Raw genomic sequence first — 23,502 nt, forward strand, 5'->3', positions numbered from 1 at the left:
GGTAGATGTGATCTACAGGTAGATGTCACATTATTGATCACATTACTAACATTTAGAATATGCTTAAGACTCAGTTTATGTCACCTATTTGCCTTTTTACATTCGTGCTGCAAAGATATTTAGCCATTTTTTGCTGCAATTTAAAGCAAACAAATGTTTAATATTTTATATTTCACAAACAATAAGAATATTCTATTAGTGGAATAAAAAGAAAATCTTTGTAGCATAATGAGACTGTTGGACTGGTTGTGCACTGGCAACCACAAAAAAGATAACAAGAATACACCTAGGTGGCTGACTTGTTTTATTTGCATCCTTGTATCTCACTAATCAAAATTTTTAACAATGAATTCAGTGACTAGAGATGATTTTTAAAATGAACACTTTGATAACTGACATTGTTATCCAGTACAACTTATGCTATTTGGTCCATTTATACATGTGGATATTTTACTGGAGCAACTGAGCATAAGAACCTTGCAGAATTGTGCCATATTAGCAGGAGGATTACAACACCATGGCCTTCACCACTATGCTGCCCTCACACTGGCACCTCACCTATAATAATCTTTCATGGTTATTTTCTTTGAAGTATAACTATTACCACAGAATTGTGGGCTGACACTGTAAAAGCTAGTAAGTGGTCATCAGTATCCACTTTGGGATTTTCAGAAGCAATGAAACAAACAAATTAATCAGGTGTTTCGAAAATTGTTTATTGTTCTTCTTTGTCATCAGAACTCTAAAAAACTTAATTGTTGAAACGATTGATCCATTGCTTTACATTTCTAAAGGGAACATCACCAAGATAAAAGAGTTTAGGATGGAACCATTATTTATTACTGATCGGGTTTCAGGGCCACAATGATATACAGTATGTGCTAGCTCTGTACATGTGAATGATGGACCACTGTCCATGAGTAAGTGATTAAAGTATAGTGCAAATATAGTGTTAAGACAAGAAAGGGCGGAGGAATTCTACTGATTCGGTGGGACTGTGCTAGACTACCATGCTGCCTCTACACATTTTTACATGCACTATGATTCCGATGAACCGAAGAGAAATTTGCTCATAACAAGAATTAGTTTCCCTTTTAAAGGAGGTATGCTATGCTGTATTTTTATTCATTGTACACACTATCGTCTAATATTATAAACAGCTTAAACGAATAAAACACATAACAACAGTAAAGACAGAGCTATACTAAACTGGAAAACAAAAATATAAATAAGACAAATTGTAATCTGTCAGCAGAAATGGGTACTTATAGGTTCACTCCTTACAATAAGCACAAATGTGGTCACAGCAAATGGAAGCTACCTACAGCTCCAGACTAGTTAGTCTGGAGCAGTGAAACCACCCTACACTTTTCCTTTGGAGGATTTAGTAAAAGACACAAAAAGAGATGTGTTTCAGAGGAAAATGTGTATTGAAAAGTGCCTACTCTGAAGTAGTGGGTGGAAGGTTAATCAGTGAAGACTTGACACTCTCCTTTATTGTAATACTATAGGCTGCTAGCAACATCCTTGCATTTTGAGACACACCACCGCACAACGGATTGGTTAATATTCAACTCCCACAAGGAGATCGACTGGGTACAGTAACGAGGGAACATCAAATTTTATCATATGGGCAAAACAGCTATGAGAAACAGTCATTTTATGCCATTAATATAGTCGTATTGCACAATCCACTTGTTCAGCATATCATTCCACTATGATAATGTTCATTTCCGCTTGTGCTGGAAGACGGACTAGGCCCATTTGTCTTCCGAGCACTGCAGAAGTAAAAGATCACATGAAGCAAAATCCATAAGCTCTCAGAAAGTTCTGCTTGAACAGAAAGCAAGTGCTGTCTTAAGAAACCACAGCAATGACATTTCTATTAAATACTGGCATGGCTGAAACGGTCTTGCAGCTCTTATCAGGGCAAAGAAACACTGACCAAAAAGCAGGATCTCACTGAGACCGGATGAGCATCATTCTGGAAACAAGTGTCTGTACTTGCAGCCAGCTCAATAGAACCCGGGGCTGCAGTGACCCGCTGAGTGAAAAGGGGGGTTTCGCAGTCAAATGTCAACAGGAACAGGGCCACAGAGGATGCCAAGGCTTCTTATTGCTTTACTTTTTCTTTTGTATTCTACAGTAGACACTCAGTCGAGCTAGAAGGCTGCAGAGTCCCATTAACAAAGCGCTGCAATGTAAATGGAGGAACTGAAACATGGTGATGTGTATTCCATTCCCATCAATTATAACTCCTGCATTAATAATTGTAACATTCACCATCTATCATTGAAATAACTTATTACATTCTTCAGCTGTAAACCTTTCAAACTTTCTTTGAGCTTCACACGAGTTCCAGCAGACATTATCAGCTATGGAGCAAAATCAAAATAAGTTACGCATATAATTAAAGCAGATTTTGACATGTTCAGAATCACACAAATGCAGGTTGAGCTCAAATCCGTGTGTTGGTTTTTTTATGCTTTCAATGAAGGGAATCCTTTATACAAGCAACTGAAAAAGAAAAAAAAAAAAAATATGATGTAATGCAATGACTTGATTGTGGTGCATTTCCTTCGGTCCCTTTTCTTCATGTGGAACCCATAACAGTTCTAGAAGCTTCCAGAAAGTCATTCTGCTAGCCGGGCTCCCACTGACCAACAGCTAATGTACTATTGTCTTTTCCAGTTCAGAGGGGATGGGGAGGAGCAACCAGGCTAGTACTACTATAGATAGTAACTCCAAGTGTACCTAAGGAGATAACTTGAAACCAAAGGCAAGACTCTGTCTGCTTGTCCCATTTTTGCTAGGAGGAAATGGCAAGAGAACAGTCTGCTTGAGTCATTGCCCTCCCCTCGACATGTCCCGGGGTGCAGGTTGGCGTGCCTGTCGGCACCCTAAATCATGGAGGCCTCATGGGAGGCTCGGGCTGGGAGCAGGGCTGGGTGGTCAGGTTGGTGGAGGTCAGGCTAGAGAAATCTGACTGCTCATGTGGAGAAGACAATGGAGCCTACAGCATTCCAGAGACCAGTAAATCAATCATTGTGGAACAGGAAAGCATCTCCACTGTCCCATGTCTGGTTAAGGAAACCGGTTTCTTTTTAATATACACATTTACACTGGGTCCTTCAGTACACTACTTTCTTCTTTGGATGTCCCTAGGGAAACCTGGTCCTGATCCCTGCCCAAACAAGGACAGTTTGTCCCTGGATAGAGAAAGGTTGATCTGTAGTAGATGGATGCTTGAAAGTTAGGGTTCGGAGTTCTCTCCCCTGTATTCGCTGTTAGTGGGAAGAGCATGGCTGATGGCATTGGGGGGGGGGGGGAATCAGCCATTTCAAGCTGGGGTGCAGTTATACAGCAAGGGGTCCGCGGTGGGGTGTGTTTTTAGGACTCGTTCCTGTGCCACCAGGACCCCTTTCTTCCAGGTTGATGTTGCTGGTGGAGGCATGCTGCGGCAGGGGTTCCTGTCCCTGTCGGTTGAATCCCAGGTACAGCAGGCCTGAGGAAGGTAGGCAGCAGAAGAGGGTCCATGAGAGGAGAGGAAGCAGACAAAGACAGCAGTATGCCGCAGGACACAGAGCGCTGCACTTCGCTGTCTCTGCACAGTAATTCTTCAATTCAACCGTAGCGCCTTCAATGAGCAAGAACAAAATTTCTGATGGTTTTAATAACAGAAAAAGCACTAGTCTGACATTAAATCTTGCAGATGTTTATTAACTGATCTTGCAGATCTCTTTTTTTTCCATCATTATGCACAGAGAAGTATTTGAATGTACAGAACAACAATACTCTTTGTGGCTGGAAAATAAACCAATTCTGTTGGTCTCCAAATTAATTAATTTTTGGTTTCTATTAGGCCCACACTTGCAAACTCTTTAAGCTGCCTTGCGCTGGCAAATCTCATTTGCTTGGCATTGGAAAATCATAAAACTAATCCATCATTGTATCATATTCTGTGGGCAGCCATTAGAAAACGAAATCCAGACCTCTCCATCTGGGAATAAAGTCATAAAGCCCTATGACGTAAATTTATACTCCCAAACTGTGACAGCATAAATATTACAGAAGCACTGCTGTTTGTACAAACAAAATGAAGGCATAGGGAATAAAGAAAGTGAAAACATGAACCAAGTATAATATTACATGCAAAAATGAAATGTGAAAATTTAAGAACACCCATATCATGCTCAGTCTTAAAGTGCTTAATTTCAGATTACAGTGAAGAGTGCAAAACAGCCCCTAAAGATGTGACTGTTCTATATTACTACCAAAGTAAGCTTTTCTTAGGTGCTGCAGTGCCATACCTATTCCTCAATGTGAACAGGACATGAGTCCACAGCTGTCCGTTCCACAGAGAGCAAATGGAGAGAGAGGTAGAGACACAGGGAGACAGAGAAACAGAGTGACGGGGGTAGAGAAACAAGGAGAGAACACAGCACGTTTACAACACCCACAGAGAGAGAAGGAGAGAGCAAGAGAGAGAGAGAAAACCTATCTGTAGACCACTGGGGAGCAGGACCGTGGGGTGGAGGCGTCAATAGGAAGAGGGCAGATAGAAACATGGCCCCTTGATGTCTATGGTGAGCCCACATATCTCCAGTGTGATGCCCTTCGCAGATCAGGAGTCAGAGGTGTGACTCTAACAGTTTTACCCAGATGCTGCATGTTCAGGGATCCTGAGTGCAGTTAATACCTAATTACCGCACAGCATCCGCACTTCTTTGCTAAAGGTAACTATTCTATGAAGGAATGAACCGGTGAGTACAACCACAACGTAAATACTGGAATACGGCATAAAATAAATGAGTAAATACGTAAACAAACAAAAACCTGTCACAGTAGAAATCGGTAGGAAAAAAATAGGGAACTTCCACTGAATATACATGTAATTACATTTCTAGTCTTTTTTAAATATCTGGTACAGGTTCTTTGATGTTTCCAGTGTAACATAAGCACAGGGAGAAGAAAAGCACTTTCACATTCGTCTGAGGGCTTACATGTACACTACAAGTTGTAGAGCCTAGAGAACCGAACAAAGATACTATGACTTTAAATATGTGATTTTTCCTTTGCGATGGCATCACTGCAGTGTTTCCCAGACTGGGCGCTTACTTGTGACCAATTTTCCAATTTGCCTGAACCTGTAGAGCTTGTCTTCATTTCATATGGTAGTTTTTTGCCATGTGGCATGGCAGGAAGCAAAACAAACGTTCTGAAGGCGAGAAGGAGCGTTTCCATGTGATAATATTCAGTGGAGTGCCCCTTTCGAAGCGCGGCTCTTAATGAAGGTAAAGGAAGTGTTCCCACAAAGATGGCACAGTGCAGAAAAAAAGAAAAACACTACATTCCGTTCCAGCAACGACTACAATAAGATGAAATGGGTCCACCCTTCATGGGGGAGGACGAGGGCTCCTTATGGCGCGGGGAACAGGATAAGGCAGGCGAATGAAGAAATAAAAGTGCTAAGGTTCAGCAAAGCGACTCGGAGCTGGCAGACACTGAACATGAACTTGACTCTGGGATGGACTGAACACAAACGCCCAGAAACAGAAGTCACACAGGGAAGACAACTTTCACCGGAGGGAGATGGGGGGGAGGCACAACACTATTAACCAATTTGTAATGAAACAACAACAAAAAGATAAGAATGAATAGAAAGGTTGTGAGCTGGGAACACAGTGGCTTTAGGTCACTAACCGAAAGGGTGCAACATCTACATTTTTTATTCGTACATGCGTTTTAGCGGTATATACCAAAGTTACCCATACTTTAATAATTGTGTCTCCTTCTCCAATCTCTACAAATTCCCTGTCACTGAAGAGATTCTGACGTTGAAGTATTGAGAATAAAAAAAAACCAGACGACTTCCGTTCTTCTGGATGCTATGTCTGAATCAGACAGGTACAAAAAGCTCCCAGTCCATAGGGAATGCTATCATACGGTTTGGGTGTCTAGCTCTTTCCCACGGAAAGTTCATGAGGGTTCGGCATGATGTTTCTCCTCCCCAGCCTACACCGCACTGTGCCCCTCATCCATCCAGTCCATGTTCAAGAGGTTGCCACTCACCAGCGAATCGGCCTTCAGGGCACTGCTCATTGTCCAGCCCTGTCAAGCAGGGGGTCTCACACTGGCCCTGATTGTTATTGTCAAACTCTGGACAAGTCACCTCGCTTCTCCTCCGCCCACCTGCAAGCGAGGTCAGAGGTCAAACAAGAGCAGCCAGGCACAGCAAAAAAAAGGACAAGGAGGCAGGGATGCTGGCATGGCAGGGTTCGAGGACCAGTGCATGAACAGAGAGAAGCTAACACAAGTGCACAACCCAAGTAGACATGCAGAAGTCGGTGAGTGAACACGTGTTTGCGTGACTACACAAGGTAACTTTTTGGCTCACACGCAATCTAAAATTCACAGCACGATCACAATATTTTATCTATTTCATTTGAAAAAAAATCCCAGTTCAAATTTTCATTCGTGAAGCGCACATATGTCACATCAAAATGAGAAAGTATGTCACGAAACATCTTGGTGGCTCACAGCTGTTTGAGTTGTTCACAAATACAAAGCCTAATATTCACTATATTTTAATACAGGCAGATATACTGTATATATGTGTATGTATACACACACACACACACACACACACACACACACACACACACAAGCAATGAAATCAAGCAAATCAGGTTATTTTTCCACAGCAACTTCCTAAGAACATTTAAGAATATACTACATTATCCAGGCAGATTAAAAAATGTAATCATACATCTCTATGTGTCTGAAATATCAGCATTAACAAGTTTAAAAAAAAGGAAAAAAAAAAAAACACAGGCCCATAGCTCTCCTTGACTTATAATTACCAAGATGCCAATTAATGTGTACGCAAAGAGGAAAACACTTCTCAGCCTGACAGTCCTGTTAGAGTGTGTTTAATGAGGGGCCACAGACACAATTTCATGCAATAAGTCTCCTAAAAATGGGAGAAAAAAAGTCCTTGATGCCAGCAGAAAGGCATCTAAGGGGAAGCTTGAACGAGTGTGACGGGCACTCCAGCCAGTGCCTGAACGCGAGCCACTCTACAGACGCCATAATGTATGCTGGGACACTATCTCAGTGTTCTGATCTTAATTACTAGCTAATGTGAAATACACCACACTGGGGGGGCTAAGATTTACACAACATGCTTTACACATAACACATATTATTGTTACATAATATAGAATTACTATAATTAATATACTGTATAGTAATTAATTACATATTAATTATATAATAGATAATTATAAGCATTTTCACCTTGCTTATATGGGCTCTCCTAACGAAGTCTCACAGCCAATCACCAAACGCTACGACTTTGCCATACGGAGATTCTAGTAACTTAAACTCTGTGTTGTGGAAAAAGTCTTAATTGTGTAGGGATGTAGCGCCACCTACTGACCCCACTATGGACCAGGGAAAATGTACTTTATTTTTACTGGTGCGGGTGGGCGTAGTGGCGCAGTGGGTTTGACCGGGTCCTGCTCTCCGGTGGGTCTGGGGTTCAAGTCCTGCTTGGGGTGCCTTGCGACGAACTGGTGTCCCGTCCTGGGTGTGTCCCCTCCCCCTCCAACCCCGCACCCTGTGTTAGGCTCTGGCTCACCGCAACCCCGCTTGGGACAGGTGGTTTCAGGCAATGTGCGTATGTTTTACTGGTTCTCGTGTAACTGACATATGACAGGTACTCATCATTTTCTTTTCTTAATGATATGCGACCAGCCTTCTCTTTCATATTTTCTACAAACTGTGCTAGAAATACAACACAGCACTTAAGTGAAACCAGGAAATTAGAAAGACAGTTCTGATCCTCTTATAATGTATTATTATTATGAAGTGGCAGAGTTTGGACAACCCTGAGTTTGGTGAGCTGTAATATATGGAATTACTGTTATGTATGAGCGCAGCATTTTGAAAGATGGTTACATTAACACATGGGCACCAACAACTCAGCGCAGAAGGTTCATAGTTACCCTGGTCCTGGGTGGGCGAAGGACAGTCCTCTTCAGTGACATCGTTGCCCTGGGAGAAGCAAAGAACTCGTTCAGATGCCCATACAGCAGTGGTAGAGCGGCATCTCCCCACATGGCCAGTCTCGGGGAGACAATCCCAAAGGTGGCGGGTTTACCTCAGAGTCCTGCTCCTCGGCCATTGCCGCGGCAAAGTTCTGCTCCTGCACTTCGACCGGCGTCCCCTGCAGAGCAGCACAGAGAGACAGGTCTTCAGCTTTCATGAACCACCCACACTGGTATTGATCTCACAGTAACACCACTGTCACAGGCTAAATAAATGGAAAGAACAGCAAATTTGAATAATAATAATTTCTTTTTTCATTATTAATATCCACTTGTGCATAGCAGGGTTGCATTGGTCTGGAGCCTATCTTTGAAGCATATGGCTTGAGGTGGGGTACACCCTGGAACAATCTTTGGAACAACATGGCAATCGCACACACGCTCAGTCACACAGTCACACACTAGGGCAGATTGGAGTTGCCAGTTCATTGAAAACACATCTTTGGACTGTAGCTGAAAACAGGAGTGCAAACATGGGAAGAACATGCAAACTCTGCACTTGTGGGTTGTTTTACTTTAATCCTCCTGTCCAGTCTGTCCCACACAAGTAAGGCTCAGGCTGCCCAGGTGTACTCCAACTTTTTACAGGGACTGTATTTATTCACACACACATACATACACATACGTATGTCCCGAGAGACTCACCTCCCCTTCCTGCTGGGATGGGTCCCTGCTCTCCATGGGGGTCTCAGGGCCTTCCCCGTCAGCTCCAGCAACGTAGGAGCCCGACATGGAGGACAGGGTGTCAGTGCTAATCCGGGAGTGCTGGCTTTGGGAGGATGCCATCGACATCACAGACTGGGCCAGGCTACTGCTCACTGGATCTGGACCAGAGGGGAGGAGAACCCAGTAGCAGGGAATGTGAGATTTGATTCAGCCTTTCACCACTCAACTGAACTGGTGCTCCTCAACCTGGGGTGCACAGATCCTTCTTCTGAAGGGGTAGAAGTTTCCATTGCAGGATATATGGATGCATTCCCCAAAAAAGTACAGTGGGAATTTACAAAAGTGTGCACATGACCGTAACCTCACATGGCCAAACCATGCTTTACAAGAGAAGACACATGCACTCCTCCTACCTTCAGGGGAAGTGATGGTGGAGGACAGGGGTGTCCCGGTGCACGACGACTGATCGATGGCTCCAGAGGAGGACAGGGTGAGGTTCTCGCTCTCAGGCGTCACGCCACACTGGTACCGAGCACACAGGGAGAGAGGACTGCAGTTGAGGTATGCAAAAAAACAACAGCTCTCATTCATTCATATCTGTCATACTATATGATATAACAGTGGGCTTTGGCACGGCTCATACTTCAGCCTGATCAACAGCTATCTTCCTTCGACATGCCCGTGCCTCCGACTCACTGCACGACTTCTCATCATCCTCTTCAGGCAGCACTGAGGAATTCTGAGACAGGGACCTGCCAGGTTCCAAAGGCAAATTACCACAAGATGCAAAAGGTGAAAAGCACTACCGAGCTCAAACAGCCTTGCGGAAAAGCTGCCTTTATTTGGAATTTTAAACCCTCTTGAAACATTCATGGCAGCTCAGAGCGCCTGATTGTCAGAACGCATTTACAGCGCATCTTCACAATGGTGGAAGACGAAGCGTAGTCACTGAGCTGTGCGGAACGAGAAGGTGTTAAGAGACATTTGTGAGCTGAACGCACTCACTTGGAACTACTTTTCTTGAGCTTCAGCCCCTGACTGGGGTCAAGGTACCGGTCCAGGGGGGAGAGGGACCTCGCGGGAAGGGGGTGAGTCTCTGTACCGTATGATGGTAGGGTCCCAGAGACGTGACCTGCGGCCAAGCTCGGCAAGGGTGGGGCAGAGGTGGGGGGGCTCAGGGGGCCGTTGAGAGCCTCCAGGAGAGACACGGTTTCATACCCGGGTGGGATGTGCTCCGAGGCCTGTGGGACAACAAGCAGTTTCAGCTGCAGAGCAACTGCCACATTTGCAGCGACCCCACCACTGACATCTACATTTATCTGACACTTTTCTCCAAAACACCTTACAGTATTAAGCTACTTACAATTATTTACCCATTCATACAGCCAGGTAATATTACTGGAGCAATATAGGGTAAGTACCTTGCTCACGGGTACTACAGCCGGAAGGGAGATTTGACCTGCTGACCTTTGGGTCCAAAGGCAGCAGCTCTATCCACAACACTACCAGCTGTCCCATGGTACATGCAGCAGGTAAAGGAGTCCCCGGCGAACAGGCCTACCGAGTGCTCTTCCGAGTCGGAGGTCTGGGAGGTGATGACGGGGTTGAAGCTGGTTGGGGAGAGGGGGCTCAGCTTTTTCCTCAAGGCCCGGATCTGCAGCAGAGCTCGGAAAGCTTGGGACCAAAGAGAGGAAAGGACACAGAATAAGAGTGCATCGGTGCTACTGTCCTTTCAGGATGCAGAAAAAGTATGCTGCAGCAGAGAAGAACACGAGGCACGCTAATCTCAAGGGACCAACTGCCACAAAGGGAAAAGGTGCAACGCACGGATCCTTACGCAGGCGGCAGATGGGACAGCAGTTGGCCTGATAGCGCAGAGTGTCCGCACAGGCGTTGCAGAGGCACAGGTGTCGGCATGGCAAGATGAGTGTGTCACGAACGTCCGACAGGCACACCACACACTCTGCGCTGTTGTCACTGATCTCGTCGTCCGCCACCTGCGGACATGACAGCAGGGCTGTTTCAGTGGCCACTGTCAGCTTATAAGGAGCATTAAAAGGTTTAAGAGAACAGAGCCTGCAGGTTAATTAGAAAAGGACACTTGGGGAAGGGTATTTCAGACTAATTCTGTGTAAATGAAGAGCAGTATTAATTCTGTCCAATGCAGAAGTAAAAGGTTGCAGGAAACTTTACCTTTGACTCCTGGCTGTTATATTTGTTCTCAATGCCATAAATTTCTTGGAGAAGGTAGCTGACCCCATCCACCTGAGAATTTTAAGATTGTTACAGAAATAAGCAGTCATCAGTACTCAGTGTTTCACCAAACTGGGCTACATATTCCAATGCTGATCGGTTAAATAGCTGTTGCTGAAATGCTTCTCCTTGAAAATGATTAACAAATCTGATCCATGGCCACGATGTTTGCAAGAGATAATACACTAACGTCACAGTGTATCTGGGAAATGATTCTTGGGAAATTGGATGCGTAAAGTTCTGTACAGCTGAGTTTGTGAAATCAGTTTTTCTCTGAATTTCCCAGCATTCTCTCTTGTTAGATGTGTGACTTTTCCATTACTGTGGTACTGCTTTAGTACAGTACAAGTGCCAAATTGGTTGCATAAAATTACATCTGATTTTAAAATAGTCATGTTTCTAAATAAAATAATTTAAATAATACCAAGCGTTTAGAAGTAGTTCAGCTTGATTGAGCTTTAATACAATAAAAACACCTAGAAGTGTTTTTGAAATTTGAGCATGGTTAGGATGAGTTCGCAATGCATCTGAAGGGCAGCTTTAAAAGTTCAGTTACTAAGTAAGCTGTGATATAACAGAACGGGGAGAGGTCCAGGTGAAGTGGCCAACACGGCGCTTAATGAGGCTCAAACATGCTGGCGATGCTGGAAAAATCAAGGAGGACATGCAGGGATTTGTGCTTTCAGCCAGGAAAAAGATTAACATGAACCACAAGCACTTCATTTCATAACCTCACACATTGTTTTGCTGGCTTTAAATTTAATTACAAATCCTCATAAACTGCTGTTTTCTGTTTGATATATCCAAGATTAATGAGACAAATAACCCACTTTTGTATGCCACAGAAATTTAGTACACCCTTTCCGCACTTCACCAAATGCATTTCTGAGCCATGTATATCAAAAGTAAATATACTCAAGGATTAAGAGCATCAGCATGATTTACATCTTGGACCCTTGAATTGTGATTCTGTCCTGAATCTGCACTTTTACAGCGGCCCGTTCAGGGTTCCGAGCCCATCGCCGGAGAATATCTATGGGACAAATTAGAGCCGAGAATTAAGACAAAGCTAGAACAGGCCTCTTCACTTAGAGGAGCTCAATGAGGCTTTAAAGGAGCAGTGGAGCTCGTACCACCACCAGTGTAACTGATCATCAGTGCCAAAGGTGGATCATCACACTATCACGGTTTCATTCATCTCCGCGTGGCTGTTGGCAGGACAGTACAGAACGGAAGGTCTCACCACTTGCTTCTGCTTCAGGGGCTTCACGCAGTAGCTACCATCCATGTGCTGTGGAGAAAGACCTTGTTTGAGCCAGAAGAATTAAAACAGTTTGTTGTGGAGACAAATGTAAACATATTGAAAGCAAAAAATGTTCTCTGTAATTATCCCCACTCCTGGATTTTTTCCATTGTGAGGCTACGTCAACAATGCCTACAGCAAATCTGTCACTTCTTGAGAAATCAAAACGCTATTCCATCAACCTTCTACCAACTAACACTTCTACAGCTCCACACTTGCACACTTTCTTGCTTACCTTCTCAAAGGAGGCTAATAGCACATGGGAGTGACCTAAATGCTCTAAAGAAAAAGTGGGGGAAAAAAAAAAAAAGACAAGAAGCAAGCCGTTAAACAAAGAAGTGCTGTGGATACGCAGCAATGGCTGTTTGAAGGATGGGTGTGTTCTCCCTGTGAAGCCTGGCACTGCAAAACAGATTCTCAACACTTCAATAATAAACAGCAATACTAACCTTCTCCCTCATCCACTACAGCCTGCACCACCATTGGGTAGACATCTTTGTCCATGTCAAAAAGCAGCTGCTCATGAAAGATAAAGAGAAAATAGATTAACCTCTTCATTTTTACGGCATCTTAATGGCATTTCTTCAGTGGTCAAACAGGAGGTACAGCAGCCAAATACCTATGAAATCTGGACATGAGTCGTACAACCAATCCCCACACCTCAGTTAAATATGCTTGTGCTAATATTCACACACAGGCACACACACATTTGCTCACACATCATTGCAGGTGCTTTGACTCTCACTTTAGTGCAGTAAATGACTCCTAACCCCATGACACGTAACGTAAAAAAATTAAGAAATTTGAATTGTAAGGATTTCACTTAAAAAAAAATAAATAAATAAATAAATAAAAAATAATAATGACTCATGGCAACAGCCCCATGGTCTGTTTTTCTTGCGGGGGCATTGTCCTTTAAAGTTTCTCTACAAGGTTAGCAAAACACAGACAAACGCACAGACAAACACAAGTGAGCAGGAACAAACACAGCATCCCCCCCCCGACTCCCCGTCTGCCTCGTGCTGAGCTGTACCTCCTCGTCACTCCACTCCGACAAGTTGATGGAGTGTGAAGGCAAGCAGAACTGCTGGCAGACGCCCCTCTTAAAATGCACTGTCTCAGACTGCAGGGAGCTGTCCTGGGGCAGGTATCTGGGACGACAGAGCACAATGCACGGATGGGTGTGCCGGCACACGCTGGAACTCCTCCACACACAACAGCATGAACAAATACAGTATAAAGTTCAACACACACTTGGGGTCCTGTCATCTATAGTCCAGACAAAATACAATGTTTCCAAAGTATAAAAAAAACAGACATGTCTCATTTGATATATATTACAAGTCACTGCACTAGAAATACTTTATTTTCGTACCCTTTCATACCCACCCTGCACCCTATGGCACGATGACACTGTAATGAAACTATGAGAAACTGAAATGGACTCATGTGGTCCCCTCCCTTGGCGATGCCCACACCACTCACATTGGCACTCCATTGTGGAACTCCTCGATGGCCTGGTAGAATATGGTGACAGCAACCTGAGTGTCAGCGTCAAAGGTGAACTCCACATTGTAGCAGGCATGACTCTTGCCCTCCTCATCCGCGGGCAGCTTAACGTCATCGCTGCACCTGCATAAGAGAGACACTATTGTTGAATTCTACCAGTAAACACAGAGATATAGACAGAAACTAGAAAATGAACCACAAAATTTGATTTCTACAGATGTAATCAAACACAAAGACACTGACTCCTCAGTCTATGAAGACAACTGGGACTAGATGTCTGTTCATAGCTTTGTCCATACCTTCAGTGTCCCTTTACCCACTAAGACACAGCCAATTAAGGCTTAATAAGTCAGACTTCCCTTGATATATTTGCTGATTAGGTTCTGTAAATGTCTTTGATATAGCTAAAACAAAGAAAAAATATCCAGGAAGTCTTTTTAATTACTAAATTTAGTTAATTAATTAGGGGGTGCGGTGGTGCAGTGGGTTTGACCGGGTCATGCTCTCCGGTCGGTCTGGGGTTCGAGTCCCACTTTGGGTGTCTTGCGACGGACTGGTGTCCCGTCCCAGGTGTGTCCCTTCCCCCTCCAGCCTTACGCCCTGTGTTGCCAGGTTAGGCTCTGGCTCCCCGCGACTCCGCATGGGACAAGTGGTTTCAGACGATGTGTGTGTGTGAGAATTTATTAATTAATCACTGTAGTTTCATTACAACTCATTGTGAGGGACTGAAAATAAAAATTACAAAAATGCTAAGTATTATTCAACGCTGACTGTTGACCGATTCATCCCATAAACATGTGCAACTTGCTGTTGATCACCAACAACACTGACAAACACCAGACACAAGCTGTAAACCACTGTAGTATTAAAAAGGTGTCACGCTCCTGTTCTCCTTCGGTGCATTTTACCGACACCAAACAGCAGGGTGGGTAAATGCATGCCACTTGTGCTTTGCTATAAGCGGGCATTTTAGGAAAGACGTGAGTAGAGAAAATTCAAATCAAAACTTTGAAAATTTATATATCAAACGTGTTACAAGAGGAGCCAGTGTATAGGAAAGAAATGCACAATGGTCACCATTCCTAGTTTGCATAGTCACCTTCCCTCAAACACAAAGAGAAACTGCACAAAGAATAAAACAGTCATGTTACACAGATTTTTTTTTTGTATTTCTCAGGTGCCTCTGATTAACTGCCTAGAGGAACTCACCTCACTAATCTCAGTGTGTCCTTGCGGATATTGATGAGGCTCCGCAGTGTCTTTACCGGCTCATGAGGTGGAGGTGCTGCATACGGAAACTGAACCAAACAAAAGAAGGGAAAATTAACTATGTCATCATGCTTTTACTTTTCTTGTGTACAACACACAATTTGCTGCTGGGTTGAAAGCACAGACAAATCTATTTAAATGTGTTCCTTTACTCTTTCACTGGAGGAGAAATTGTAATTCAGTTTCTCGTATGAATTCTAGGGGTAGGGGAACTTGAAACAAGCAAATCTGCAGTCAGAAATAACTAAATGGTGGCGGCTTCCTGAAAGCCACGGTGAAGAGCTAATCTCACAACATTTCTTTAACGAGATTAACGGTCCGATCCACGGGTCCAACAAGTTTTCTGAAAGCCCACAAACACAAGTACTAAACTGTGCTAATTTTTCCATCTACCCATCCATTAACAATAACCGTTTCTTCCATGCAGGGTCCTGATGGTACAGAGTAAATCCCAGAAGCACAGGGTATGAGGGAGAACACACCCTGGTAATGATGCCAGACCATTGCAGGGCAGTTATACATAGCCTTATTTACTCTAACACAATTCCTAACAGCCCGCTGTGCCATAAGTCGTCTATCATTTTTCAAGTAGCTAATTATATCCTGGGGTGGTGGCTACAACACTGGTCCAAAAGAAAAAAAAAAAACACATTGTGGGATGGTTGTTACAGCACTGACTGTAAAAAAACGTGGGTGATTAAAATCCTAGAAGCTACTGAAAGACAGTGAAGTTTGATTAAATGTAAATTATAAAGCAATATAACCATGCGTCAAATGCATTCTTACTGCCCACGTCAAACCACATGAAAAATTTGGAATCTCTAACCTAACCATCTGTTACATGTTATTTTTTTATGACACCTGCCTTAAATTGTGACAGTAAGCTACTGTGTACATTGGCTGAAAGCAAAATTTTGACCAAGTGTCAAGCAACGTAAAAAGAAACCAATGAATGTGAAGCATTTATTCATTTAGCTGATGCTCTTCTCCAAAGCAACTTACAATGTTAGTCTACCTACAACTATTTACCCAGTTGTACAACTGAGTTATTTTACTGGAGCAATTTAAGGTAAGTACCTTGCTCAAGGGTACTACAGCCAGAGGTGGGGATCAAACCTCCAACATCTGGGTCCCAAGGCAGTCGCTCTAACCACTACGCTACTAGCTGTCCCAAAAGCAAATGCAAGTGAAGCAACTGTATGGGTTCACAGACACAGCTGTCGAGGAGGAGCATCCCACAGATGGCCCAGCGCTACGGCCACAAGAACAATCAGGTGTGTAGGTGTTGAAAGCGCTCAGCGCTGTGCAGCACCGAGTGGACAGGGTTCTGTGCATTCCCATTCAAAAGATACTGTGGAAGGTTCTGGAAAGTCCATCTAGGGTGAAGCCCTTACCAAAATATTTCCCTTTGAAGAATTCTTACTTGTTCTATATAATTAGTCTTGCACCTTGCTTATCTTTGTGGGAAGTGCACCTGGGATCAACTTCCTAGCCAGTCCTAAATGACTCCTCTATGCATGTTTGTTTGGGCTGATATTTTACCTTCTAGTCCTCAAATTTCATTGAAGCATTTTTTCTTTTGTTTTAAACCTGATCGGTTCATGAGCGAAGGGGGTGCGGTGGAAATGGGTCTATCTGGAAATAAATATCTGTCCTTTCACAGAAATCTGGGGGGTACACTTGGTGACTTCCTGCTGCTGGCAGGATTCTGTATAACACTTTGGCTGAACCTCGACTGTATTGCTAAAATATTTCCATTTAATAGCGTCCTTGCTATTCGTCCACAATGCCAAGCCACAGGGGGTGTTGCAGGTCATCCATGAGCCAAAAACCACCCAAGTCTCACTGGGCCTGAAGAACGAGGCTGAGTGAACCAGCCTTCACCAAGCTCCCCCACCCCACCCCCAACCAGTGGCTTAACAGTGACTCTCAGTAGAGCCAGCCGTAAGCCGATGGCTAAATCTGCAACATTACCAAACAGTCTGCTTAGAGCGGGGCAAAGCTGTTGAGGACAATTGCAACAGCACAGCTTCACTCAGAGCTCTGCCTTCTGCTTCGGCGTCTTTCGTTACGGCCCACACGTGTCTGGTGAAAGGCACGCCGATGTACGGGCTCACCTGCACACAGCCCGAAACGCACGAGCGAAAGGACCTGCACTGATGGTCCCTTGCTTTATTCTTCCATGTGCAGCCTGTCTTTAGCCATTTCGTTCGATCCCGCTGCAGCGTCACAAAGCTGCCACGGGACTTGATGTTGAAAAAGGGCACAAGATGACAGGCGGCTGAGAGGGAACACAAAGTGCCTCGTGTTTGATGCCAAACTTTGAAGCTCCGAGGGAGTGCTGCGGCGCAGTCATTCGAATTGTCACTGCCTCCTGACAAGTCCATATCATCCCACCGAAAGAGATCCGAAAACTGTCTCTAGGAAGAAACTGCACTGCGTTTCATGTTAAAAGACAACACTGCCGAGTCAGAATCCAAGTTTTCCTCTTCGTTTTGTTAAAAAACACAATCCCTTTTTTCTGGGATGTGCTATTTTGTGCTGGGCAAGTTTGGGCGGAGCGCTGACGTCCCACCTGGGCGCGGAGATTTCCTTTCAGATCCCACACGTCTTGCTCGCAACACCGTTTCCCCCAAAACACGACAAAGAAAATCCTGTTTTAATCCGAAGGAGACTGAGGGCAGAAGACAGAAAACAGCACAAGAACCATTTGAAACATACCAGCTACATGAGACAAAATGGACTCCGTACCTTGTGTTCAGGTTAACATTCAGCATAGTGCTCAGGGACATGGACTGAGGGGGCACTGCTGCTGCAGTACCAACAGCATGGTATTTAAACACCTCACTGACTATACTGTAAATATAGAGTACTGTACTTCCTTCTCGATAAAATCTCCACCCAATAAATAAAAACAATACCTCTAATGAAGACTAAGATAAATACGCAAACACACAGAGCATAACTGGTACAAGATGTACAGCAAATAAACTGTAAAAAAAAAAAAAAAAAAAAAAAAGTCACTTCCAGAGAACCAGAAGTACACCATTTCCTTTTTACAAGGGTAACAGAGACAGTACAACAGGTCTTGACAACAAATAATAATAATGATGATGATGATGATCATCATCATCTGCAATGAAACCGTGCTGAATACATAGCAATTAATCTTAAAATGCACTTTATAAAATACATGTCATAGGTGGTTCTAATAAAATCATTATGAATATAAAACTTTACATTATGCCCAATTTTTCTGAGCCCTGAAACAAGCTGCACATGAACCGCCAATCATTCTTACTGTGCTATTAGAACCTTCACATTATAAGCCTTTGCCGACCTCCCACAGAATAGGAATATTCCACGCAGACAAAATGAGAACAGCAAAGACAACATTGGAAAAAAGTGCTCTTAAAAGCATTGTGACTGCAGCATGCCAAACCCTCCATTTAAGCATATCCATCAGCCTCCTATCTGAGTCTTCCAATGAAAATATTGAAAGAAATCCCACTGGAAAAGACATAATTGAAAAAAGGATCTAGAATGCTAAGAAAACATGACATCCTAATGTGCAGTGATATATTCTCAGATTCTGGTCCACTTCTATCAGTTTTCCAAAACATCGCCAACAAATCAAAAATCACACTAATCATACTACTAGCCATATATTAACATGATAGCGCATCTAAGTACTATGTGTTATACTATAAGACTGATATTTAGGACACACAAAGTGAAGATTCCTAATAAGATCTTCACAATAACATCAGGAAACTTTTATGCTGAATTACTTTAGTATGGTACTTAGAAAAATAAATGACCACATAAAACACAGTTCACTGAGGCTTATAGTATATATGTTTATATTCATGAATACTCTCAGCTCTGTAACAGTTATCATTATTTAAACCACTGTAATATTTATGAAGTAAAGTAACTGGAACATTATTATCAAACACTGACAATGCTTGTAAAAGTAGTCTTTGTTTTTTTCCATTGAAATACAGTATTCCTTTACTGTTATTGCTATTTCACTAGTGTGACTTAATGATTCCTTTCGATATCTGAAATAATCCTTCACATAATACAAGTTACACTCTGTCTGCTTTTCATTACATTGGAAACTTTCCAGACTCTTCAGGTTCAAGGAAACTCAAAGGGCAGTTTAGAGCCAGGCTCACGAACACAGGGAGAACATGCAAACTCTGCTCATTATGCCTGTGTGTGTGTGTGTGTGTGTGTGTGTGTGTGTGTGTGTGTGTGTGTGTGTGTGTGTGTGTGTGTGTGTGTGTGTGTGTGTGTGTGTGTGCGTGACACTATGTAGGTATGTTTGCCCTGCGATGGACTGGCATTCCATCCAGGCTGTACCCTGCACCGGGCCCTGTGCTTCCATGGTCACCTGACCCTGGACCGGACAAGCTGTCACAGGTAACGTATGGACGGATACAGTGAGACACATTTCTATGCTACAATATGAAGTCACACTTAAGACATGCAGTCATTACTTATGCTACCACTTAGTGACACACTTAAAAATCAAATGCTGATTAGCACAATTTTGCTGGAATTTGTGGCCCTTTAACACTGATCAGGTTCAAGGATATACAACATGGATCCTACAAATCTGACTACAAGGTAGTGAGTGTTTATCAGCGGGCTGCTCCTTCCATTATACCCTGTCGCAGTCCATCAACATGTCCAGGTTTTATGGCAGCACGGGGCTGCACATAATGTGTCTATACATAAAAAAGCAAGAGGTGGCGACTCTCAATTCTCAGCGTGCTTCAGACGGCTCATCGAGCATCTGAAAATCTAGCAGACACCACTGAAAGAGTCATCAGGAAAGAAAATTAACTGTCAAGAAGACAAACCAACAAGACCTGTTTAACTCAATTAGTCAAATGGTTTGGAAAGGAAATATATCCTGTTAATCCTGGCACGGAGCTCCTGGACCACCTCAATCGTGACCCTGCTTTTTTGGTGGAACGAGGAGGAGAAGCAGCAAGTACACACCGCCACTGGCCTGTTCCCAAGGAAATTGAGGTCTGTGTTCTCCCCAAACAAGTAGCCTTCTGGGTGCGTGGAGTCAAACTTCTCTCCTCCCATGATGAAATGGCTGGCAAAGTAGCTACCTGTGAGAGAGGATGAGGGCAATGAAAAGGGTGTCAGGGAAAAGTGAGGAGAGGAACAGATTGTGTACCGTTTCGGGAATCTCGGATTTAATGAAAAAAGACAATCCGTGAGCAATGTACTGAAAAATAAATTGCTGTCAATTACCCCTATGTGTAACATTAGGAACTGTAACCAAAAAACATTTAGCTGCCACTTAGGCAGATAAAAATCTTCGTTATGGCATCTAATGCTCTAATGACAGAAATAACGAGGATTACAGCTATGTCAACTTATTACCAGTTTTTGATACAGAATTATCAGTAAAAAGCGTGAACTAAATTGATTCTTTGGGATATTTCAATCAATAAAGAATAGGCAATACAAGTCTTCTGTGCATGTATGACAGCAGGTAGTTAAATAGTATTATTATTTACTAATTTACCCGACCCCTTTCACCAAAGCAACTTACAGCGTTAGGTTTTTATACCAAGTTACTTACAGTCATTTAGCCATTTATGTAGCTGGGTATTTTTTTTAATTTGCATAATTAAGGATAATTTCCTTGATCAAGGGTACTGTACTACAGTGGATGTGGAGATCCAGACCTACATCCTTCAATGATCAAGCGAAAAATAACTATGTCACCTGCTGCCCTGTAACAAGTATAATATGTTGTTTTGTTCCACATCCTGATGCTGATTCTTGTGTCGGTCTGTCTTAATTTGGGTGCTCAAGGAAGAGCGTGTGCCTTCTGAGGTGGCCTATTTTGCCAACTCCTAAAAACACACCGTTGGTTACGAAAATGCATGTGCCACCTGACCATCTCATGTGTTGCTAAGCATCAAAAGGTGCTCTCATGAATCGGGACGATGACGGGCATTGTTACCTTGTCCCCAGTATTCCTTAATACAGATTACCATCCCACAGTACAAACATCACAGGCAAATTCACTCAATTCATAATAGATAGTCTTCTCTGATTTTTGTCTTATGCTCAGTTGAATAATTCAAAGCTGGAGCTCAAGAAGACTGACACTCCAAAACAATGTTCTGAAAATTAAGATGCTGGCAGCTGAATTTGCATATACCCAAAAGAGGTTCAACATAAAACATACAAACAAATACTGACAAACCACATTTCGAAAATGAGTCTCTGAATCTCTGAAGCGTGTGGGCAATTTTTCCACTAAATCTATGAATAACAAGCTCTCTTTCTTCACTTATAACCCAAAAGGATCTCACAGTGCTAAAATTACTTACAGTATTATTAGATGTATTTTATTGCTTTAATTTTAAATAATGTTTCTGAGTCATTTTAGAGTCACATTGTATTTTTTGGGCGATCTGCACTTTAAATGTTCAAGAAGGTAAATATCCCGCTACAGTCTCAACAGAGTATTGTCACTCATCACTGATGGTGAACAAGGTATAAGTAGATAGAAGAACTGTACCATCTGTCTCCTTTTCCTAATCACTGCAATTAATTATTTTGATTGTGATTCCGATTGCCCGCCCCACCCCTGTTTTTCACTCCTGTTTTACCAGGCTGCTTGGAAATGGGTGTAAACTGACTTTTGCTACTGCTGCTGAGGTTTTCACCATGTTCTCAGTAGATGGAGCCTCCTAAAGGGACATCAATATAGCAATGAAGAGACAGAGAGCACCAAGAGCACAGTAAAAGTGGCGAGTTAAACCATCTCTGAGGGCAGCTGGCAGGTACAGGAAAAAACTCTGCCAGGTTTTACAATCAGTCATGTAGCTGACAGCTGAAAGAATTCATCTAGACTAAAGTCCGCATGTATATGAGGCGATGCGAAGGGGGGTTGCTTATAAAACTGAGCTTTTCAGTATTGCAAACAAATACTGATGCACTATAAATTATCGAAATTGCGACTGTAATAACAATCAGTAATATAAAAGACATTTATGTTCCTTATATCGAGACAGCACATGACATGTCACTAAGTGAGTACTACCACTTGCCAGCAGCCTATGAAGCCCAGTGGAAGTATTTAGAGCAGAAACTGCCGCGGTGTGCAAGCAGAGACTCGAGACACCGCACCGCACCGCACCGCAGCGCCCCGCTCACACTCAGCTCCGCTCTTACCGGATTTCGGCGGATAGCGGTACACAGAATTGGACGGGATGTCCACCTCCTCCACCCCGGCGTTCTGCCTGCTGGTCAGCGATCCCATGATTGCCAGGAGATGAATGCAGACAAAAAAAGAAAAAAAAAAAAAATCAGAGCGACATGAATCCCCGTTCTAGTACCACTGGCACTGCCTCATTTCAATTTGATCCTGCGCGCGACATCATCTGCCAGCTTCTCGTGTTTTGCACTTGTGGACTTTGTGCTTTGGATTCAATATGCGCGGCCACTGAGCTTTGGGAACCGCGATGCCGCCCTGTTATTGCGGAGCCCGACTCGGCCCTGCTCCGCCGCTTTGTTCCGCGGTGCCACGGAGAGGCAGCGCACAGATGGAGCTGCGCTGCGGAGGGTTTTGCTGCAGCAGGAGACCAAGCGCGTCCTCGGCTTAGCCTTTTATCCTCGGCTCTGTGACGGGTTTCTGTGCTCGAACTCCTGCGAGATAAAATAAGGGAAAAGCGCAGAGGTTTTACGACAAAACGGTGTCCGTAAGCATCTTACTGGTGTTTCCCCGTTACACGCTTGACTGTGTCGCTACTCAGTACCCCAGCAGCAGCCTGTCAAAGCGCGGCTCTTATGGCCCTGACGGCTCTAATGGCTCCCCGTGACGTCAGGGCCCGGTCCGGACTCCGGGTTTTGCGCAGTACGCTCGCGCTCCTGGTTTGCCAGCGTGACCTTCACGTAGAGCTGGAGCCGTTAGCTGCACTGCGGGACTGCTCTCAGACTCTTCCACCCTGAATGGACGTTCCGTCTCTTACGTAAAACCCACTGTCGCGATCAATAATCATTTCACAACATATTCACATATATTTAACTGAAGCTGAGGACGATTTCATCTCAATACATTTCAGTATGAGCAACATGTTTGACATTTACATCATGCGACTGTGTGTCACATTACATTATATATTATTCTTTGCATCAGTAAGTTCACCTATACTATCTGGTTAATTACTGTAACGGAATGTCTTGTATTGTACTGCCATATATATATAACTGGCAAGATGAAACGCGGTTTCTCCGTTGAGAGAACCGAAGATTTGTTTTCAGCTAATTTCTGTTTTGAAAAACGAAACATAACAACCAATAGAGAGTTGCTAAACTCTCGGCCAGTAAAATGTGGCCTTTTGGCCA

General features: G+C 43.5%; 1 protein-coding gene across 2 annotated transcripts; it reads right to left on the bottom strand.

Moving 5' to 3' along the window:
* Positions 1-701: 701 nt before the first annotated feature.
* Positions 702-23,206, bottom strand: rnf157 (ring finger protein 157). 2 transcript variants are annotated; one of them, XM_018762099.2, is made up of 20 exons: positions 22,914-23,206; positions 22,330-22,803; positions 20,125-20,243; positions 15,052-15,140; positions 13,819-13,965; positions 13,367-13,484; positions 12,783-12,849; positions 12,569-12,612; positions 12,274-12,321; positions 10,971-11,042; positions 10,615-10,774; positions 10,339-10,451; positions 9,783-10,018; positions 9,421-9,529; positions 9,191-9,299; positions 8,757-8,935; positions 8,165-8,230; positions 8,010-8,058; positions 6,073-6,192; positions 702-3,505 (listed from the first exon to the last, which is right to left on the bottom strand). In XM_018762099.2, the coding sequence occupies exons 2-20, from the start codon at positions 22,415-22,417 to the stop codon at positions 3,357-3,359; spliced, it is 2,082 nt and encodes a 693-aa protein (XP_018617615.1). In that variant the 5' UTR covers positions 22,418-22,803; positions 22,914-23,206; the 3' UTR covers positions 702-3,356. The 2 variants fall into 2 exon arrangements, with proteins under 2 accessions (XP_018617615.1, XP_018617616.1); XM_018762100.2 differs by having other exon boundaries at positions 22,330-22,400; positions 22,870-23,206.
* Positions 23,207-23,502: the final 296 nt, after the last annotated feature.

This window comes from Scleropages formosus, chromosome 20 (assembly GCF_900964775.1).
Source record: "Scleropages formosus chromosome 20, fSclFor1.1, whole genome shotgun sequence".
NCBI classification, from domain to species: domain Eukaryota; kingdom Metazoa; phylum Chordata; class Actinopteri; order Osteoglossiformes; family Osteoglossidae; genus Scleropages; species Scleropages formosus.

Excerpts from the sequence above, each read along its gene's own strand:
- rnf157 (XM_018762099.2), bottom strand. The coding sequence starts at position 22,417 with ATGGGATCGCTGACCAGCAGGCAGAACGCCGGGGTGGAGGAGGTGGAC. Across the intron at positions 12,850-13,366 it reads CGGAGTGGAGTGACGAGGAG|CTGCTTTTTGACATGGACAA; the intron begins GTACAGCTCAGC and ends TTTCATGAGCAG. Across the intron at positions 10,019-10,338 it reads CCGACTCGGAAGAGCACTCG|GCCTCGGAGCACATCCCACC; the intron begins GTAGGCCTGTTC and ends GTTGTCCCACAG.